The sequence below is a fragment of the Solanum tuberosum genome, unplaced genomic scaffold (assembly GCF_000226075.1).
Source record: "Solanum tuberosum cultivar DM 1-3 516 R44 unplaced genomic scaffold, SolTub_3.0 scf00202, whole genome shotgun sequence".
In the NCBI taxonomy this organism is placed as follows: Eukaryota; Viridiplantae; Streptophyta; class Magnoliopsida; order Solanales; family Solanaceae; genus Solanum; species Solanum tuberosum.
The window spans coordinates 803,023-809,460 of record NW_006239128.1 but is presented as its reverse complement, the minus strand read 5'-3'; the positions used below and the strand labels follow the sequence as shown (position 1 = coordinate 809,460).

Genomic DNA, 6,438 nt, shown 5'->3' with positions numbered 1-6,438 from the left:
GTATCATATACTGTATTGGTATCATTAAGGCTGATAATTTCGCTTAACTAATCCTAACTCAGTATATATATATTGTATTGGTATCATTAATGTTTCTTGTTTAGAAATTACTCATTAGTCAATGATACTATAAGAGCAATATATATATATATATATATACACACACATTGTTGTGGTATCATTAAGGTTTCTTGTTAACAAATTACTCATTAGTCAATGATATTATAAGAGTATGTGTATATTGTTGTGGTATCATTAAGGTTCTTGTTCATTCAGAAATTACTTATTAGTCAATGATACTATAAGAGCAATATATATATATATACACACACACTGTTATTAGTTAAGGGTGGGGGGGGGGGTATATAGTGTAATTATTTAGTGGGGTATGAATGTCTATGGATATATGTTTGTAATTATTTTGCTTTTATGGGGTATTAGCTTAGTTTCCCCTTAATTCAAATCATATGATCTTTTTACTACTACTTCAAATTTGCAGCCATGGTAGTTTTAATAGGGAAATTACGCGGTTAATCAAATATATACTAGTTAATTAGCTAACATAGTTACAATTTGCATTAATTATAATTTGGAACTTACTTATAGCTATAATTACATTCTCTCTCGCCTCTCTCTGGAATCTCGCTAGCCACTCTCCTCTTTTTCAGTCATCTCTCCTTCACCTCTCTTTGCTCAGTCTCTCTCTCGCTTCTCTTCTGTCAATCTCTCTCTCACTTAATACAAACACAAGTGAGAGAGACGGGATATACAATACAAATACATATATCTCCGCCATATACACTTATAATTATACAAATATAAATTTTCTCTTGCCCAGTTCTCTTTTGCCTTTCTCTCTCTCTTTCTCTCAATACAATGTATAATTTGTGTTTGTATAAAATGAGAGAGAGATTGGATATAAAATACAAATGTTTTAACTCGATTCAATTGTATACAAATTCAAATTGTATGCAGATATACAAATACAATAATTGATACAAATATGTAGTAGTTACATATATACAATTATCTAACCGATATACATATACAATTCATCTCTCTCCACTCTCTGTCATCTCTCGCTCGCCTCTCTTCTCCCTCTCCCAATCTCGCTCGCCACTCTCCTCCCTATAACATGTAGTTACGAATCGTAATTAACAAACTATAACTATGGAGCATAATTAAGCTATTTTTAGTGGCTATATGCGAAAATTCTTAACTAGTTACTTATATATAAAAATAAATAAATTAAAATGTGATTATATTTTAAATACTATGTAAATATCGGAAATTACACTTAATGACCTAAAAAATGAATAATTCCAAACTTTTAACGACTTTAAAACCAAAAGTCTAACTTATTAAATTTATAAATTTTATCTATAGTACAAACAAGATCGAAGTTTAAAATCACCCATCTTCAAAGTTATTTTACCTAAATAGGCGATGGGGTGAAATTCCCCAAGTGTATGGTAGAGTTCAGAGTAGCCGCACTTGTAATACTTTGTTTGGATGATTGTTACACGTTGTATTATAGAATTAGTTTAAATACAATGTTTGTTTTGATTATTACTTATATTATATTATATCGCGTTTAAATCTATCGTTAGGTAACGACGAAAAGACACATTTTATGTAACGACCATTTTAGCGTGATCTCGTCATTACCTTAATATTTTTTTCTCATTTTATCTTTATTTATTATTTAATAATCATATTTTATCTTTTATCTTACATTTTCATAATAGTTCTACCACATACTCTACTTTTTTGATATGTTTATCACTCAAATTATAAATGTATCACATTATGTACGACGGATAATGATACAATCTATCTAAATATTATATTTAATAAAACAATACACTATAAATTAATATAACACACTACATTATAATACGATACATTATGAAACAATACGTAAGAATCATCCGAATAAAGTGTAATCTTATGTTCAAGAGGTTCAAAACAGAGCGGCGCCCTGGTTTTTAGTCTAAAGATAAAACTCTGATAATCTTTGCTCAAAATCACAAGCAGAAAAGCAGCTGAAAATTCATGGATCCATTTTGTAAAAATTGAGCTAACGTTAATGAAGAATGTGTTTCTCAGCAGCTTTGGCGCTTCCATTACTTCCAAATCTCGAGAAAAATTCAGCAAATTGTACCTCAGTATGTGCTATTTCCATTGTTATTTTGCTCTAATTTACTTTATTTTTGTTCCCTAATTGATGTGAACTTTTGCTAACAGAATTGTAGTGGAAAGGATGAAGATTCAAATAAGGGTCAATCGGTGAAGCTGTCATTACCAGCTTACAAATGGCGATTAGTTATTGCTTACGACGGTACCAGATTTTCAGGTTTCATTCTCTTTTCGTGTTACTTCAGATAGAAAATTAAGGGTTGAAATCTCTGAATTTTAGTGTTAATACTCTAATTAGGTTTTCACTTTTCACGCATTCATATTATTTTAACAAGTTGGTTGGTTACTGCTCTCATTGTTAATATATCATTTTGCCTTCTTATGTAAAGATAATAGATAATTAAGGTTGAGGAGAGTTTGTTTAGTGCTGTAAAATCTTAAAATCATGTGCACTTTGTGCCACCCTTTACTGGACATAGTTCATTTTGCTAAGATTGTACTACATCCATTTGAATCTAATTATTATTCGAAGAGTTAGTAACATTCTTTGTTTGTGATGTTTATAAATATCTTCCCAATCAATTTGAAGTTTGCCCCATTTGAGGAGGTGTGAGAGGTTGGCTATAGTGGGTACGAAGAGAGGTATATGTAGGCCGCTAGAAGTATGATTAGACAGGATATGACATATCTTACAACTTACTAAGGGCATGACCTTAAGTAGGAGGGTATAGAGGTTGCAAATTAGGGTAGACAATTAACGAGTAGTTTTTTTTGACGGGATAGGCTGGGTGGTAGTTTGGAACACCAGGTCTGTTGTAGCATTAGCATTTTTCTCGTAGTTGTTGTTCTTTGATTTCTGTTTCGCATTATTTTGATGTTGATACTATTCCCTTTCTCTGGATGCTCTATATTGTTTCCCTTATTAGTTGACATGTCTTCTTTACTGCTGAATCAGCCTCTCTACCTTGTAGAGGTAGAAGTAAGATCTGCTTACAGTATACCTTCCCTAGACCCATCAATCTGAAGTTTAAAACTTGGGAGTTTTAGTACTGTTTTTGATGTAGTATCTTAATGTATACTATATGAAAAGAAATAAATCAATACCCGATGTTAAACTAGAAATAAATCAAGTGAACCATGATGAAGTGAACTAGGCAAGTCAGACGGCGTAGTAAGATTTTGAAGGTACTAGTAATTGCAAATTTGACACCTTACCATTTGTTCTCTGCTTCTCGATTTCCTCCTAGCATGTGTATGTAGGTAGTTAGAGTTTGTTTTTCTCTAAGGTCATCCTTTTTCTATTGTTTTGTTCTTTATAAGGCGCAACGATTGCTAAGATAATAAGATGTTAAACTTACCTTCTAAATGTTTTTATACCTCTTTTATTCTCTATATTTCTGCGAGTGTATGTTGGGATGCAGTTGCTTTATTTCTATAATCCTGAATGATGAGTATCCTGTAGGATGGCAGTATCAACAGTCAACACCTACTGTACAGTGCGTTCTGGAAGAAGCTCTGACTAAAAAAACGAAAATAAACCGCAAAGAACTTTGTTTAGTTGGTGCAAGCCGGACAGATGCGGGAGTTCATGCATGGGGTCAGGTCTGCTTTCCTGCCCATGGATTCTCACTAACCAAGAGAAATGATCAAAATAAATAGACTTGAACGAACTTTGGCTTTCAGGTGGCACATTTCGTTACACCTTTCAACTATGAAACACTAGACGGCATTCATAGAGCTGTAAATGGTCTTCTTCCTTCAGACATCAGAGTTAGAGAATTTAGCCCTGCAGCACCTGAGTTTCATGCGCGTTTCTCTGTCACAAGCAAGATATATTGCTACCAAGTATATAATTCCACTATCATGGACCCATTCTTGAGGCACTATGCTTACCATAGTGAGTATAAACTCGACGCTGCTGTCATGAGAGATGCCGCAAAGCATTTCGTGGGGAAACATGACTTTTCTGCCTTTGCCAATACATCACGAAATGACCGGGTACCAAATCCAGTGAAGACGATATTGCGCTTTGATGTTGTTGAAAAGGTACTATTCATCCCTTTACTGATATAAGACTTATCAATTAGGTTCCATGGCTTGCAGTGAGGGTGGGTTTCTCTTGGTCTACACAAAATACACTTTGAGCTGGCTGACAGCTCAAGGTACATGCATATGGGTTTCATATCAAAATTCCGTCAGAAGGTGCATCAGGGCTTCCCCAAGCTTAGAAACTCAACGAGTCTGTGTATTCTTGAAGTTCATGCTAACAAATTCCAAAAATAAAGTACATTTTTTTATGAGCCTCACCTATATCCCATTCTATTTGACATATTTTGACTAGGCATGGAAATTAAGAATTTAATCTAATTCTTTTCTTTATGGGTAATACTACGAGTAAATGTAGTAAAGAAATTGATAAAAAGTTACCTTTGGTCTTTGGATAGAAAAAAACCATTACATCTTAACATGAAGATGACTTTGAGAATGTCTTATAATATTATTGTTTACGAAGTGCGTCTTTATCGTGGTACATCTCATAATAGATATACGCACACAAGGCGGAACAAAGAGACTACATGCCAACACTAGTAGTATTTATATTGGAACTGTTCCTATGAAGAAATTATAGCTCCATAATGTTAGAAAGTATCTCTGATTTGTAAGTTCTAAAATGCCATACTGAGTAGCAAATATATGAACATAAGATGGCAAAATACAAAAGAAATATAATTTTACAATCAGTAGTGAGACTATATTATCCTAAATGCAAATCCTCCACATTAGACTATCTTAAATGAGAGGAAAAATGGATAACTATGGACATTTTTCCCCTTAAAACGTTTTTATTGCCCTCTAGAGTGTACCCCTTGAACTATCAAAATGATATGAGCACCCACCCCGGGTCCACCATCCAAACCATGGGATGATGGAAGATGCCTAACCTTCTATAACCTGGATTATATGCCGCGTTAGTAAAGAAGTTATGTTAAGGTGGCATTAATGTATAACGAAAAGGATATAAAATATGGTGTTTGCCTGTTTGATATAAAAAACATTCAAAGATAGAGTTCAGTCCCTCTCATGTAGGTCTGATCTTTGCTGACCTTTTACAGAAGTTGATGGCTGTATATATTGCTTTAATTATTTGTACTAGTATATCATAAGAGTTGGCAAATTCTTGGTGCTTGAAAAATATGCTCGTTTTTCTTTATCAATATAACTCTTGTGCTTTTCTTAAAAAATGTTTCCGGCTGCAGTTTGCAAGTTCGTATGATAGTTTACCCAACGTAACATAATATAAACGTGAAAATGAAGGAAAACGCATAGTGTTACTGCAGCTTCTGACTTTCACAATCACCCAGCCACCACAGACTCTCCAATCTCACACTTTTCGTCCTTCCAAATTGATTTTATTACTTTAGTTTCTGTAATTCAATTTTGATGCTTATCTTACACAGTGCTTGAGAAGGAAACATTAAAGGAAAGAAAGACATAGATGAGGAAGTACTTGAGAGAAAACAAAGGGAAAAAGAAAATTTCCCAGATTAGGATTAGTTGTAGGGGAAAATAATGAAAAGAAACAAATAGGGGATGTCAGACTTAGCCATGTTTGGTATAAGCGCCAAAGCCTGACTTAGTTGGTATTCATAGCTTAATGACGTAGCCAGTGCTTAGAGCATATGAAACTGCAGCCATTGAGGGATTACTTGTCATATGCCTATGAATAAAGTTTTAAGTTTGATATCTTGTTGTGTTTTTCTTTAGGGACCTCTTTTGCGGCTAGAAGTTGAAGGATCTGGTTTCCTATATAGACAAGTTCGGAACATGGTATGTAATCCATAAAGAAAAAACTTTCAAGTATTCATCATGATTTCAGGACTGAATCTCAGCTGCTCTTGAACGGTAGCACTGAAGATAATGCGTGGTGATTTTTCTCAAAATCTTTTGCAGGTTGCTTTGTTGCTTCAAGTTGGACGGCAAGCAGTTCCACCAGATATTGTTGTTAGGATTTTGGAATCTCGTGATAGGAAGGAACTTGCAAAGTATACCTTGTTACTTCCACCTCATGGACTCAGTCTCGAGACTGTCAAGTATAATGAAGAGCATCTCATACTTCCAACAGATTCCCCAGCTAGTAGCTTTGGTAGGCACCATAGTATAAGCAAATGTAAGGTGCTATTCGTTTGACTAGCTGAGCATCGAACAAAGAAGGAATGCAGAATGGATTTTGCCCTTTTTTGATAGACACTCATTCGTGAAAAGAATTTTGCGCCAGTTATATGCATCCGTTTTTTCTTA

General features: G+C 34.1%; 1 protein-coding gene across 1 annotated transcript; it reads left to right on the top strand.

Annotated features, from left to right (window-relative positions):
• The first annotated feature begins 1,975 nt into the window (after positions 1-1,975).
• LOC102600948 (tRNA pseudouridine synthase A 1) lies at positions 1,976-6,438 on the top strand. Its single transcript, XM_006355646.2, has 6 exons — positions 1,976-2,168; positions 2,248-2,356; positions 3,602-3,741; positions 3,823-4,185; positions 5,905-5,967; positions 6,091-6,438. The coding sequence occupies exons 1-6, from the start codon at positions 2,097-2,099 to the stop codon at positions 6,325-6,327; spliced, it is 984 nt and encodes a 327-aa protein (XP_006355708.1). The 5' UTR covers positions 1,976-2,096; the 3' UTR covers positions 6,328-6,438.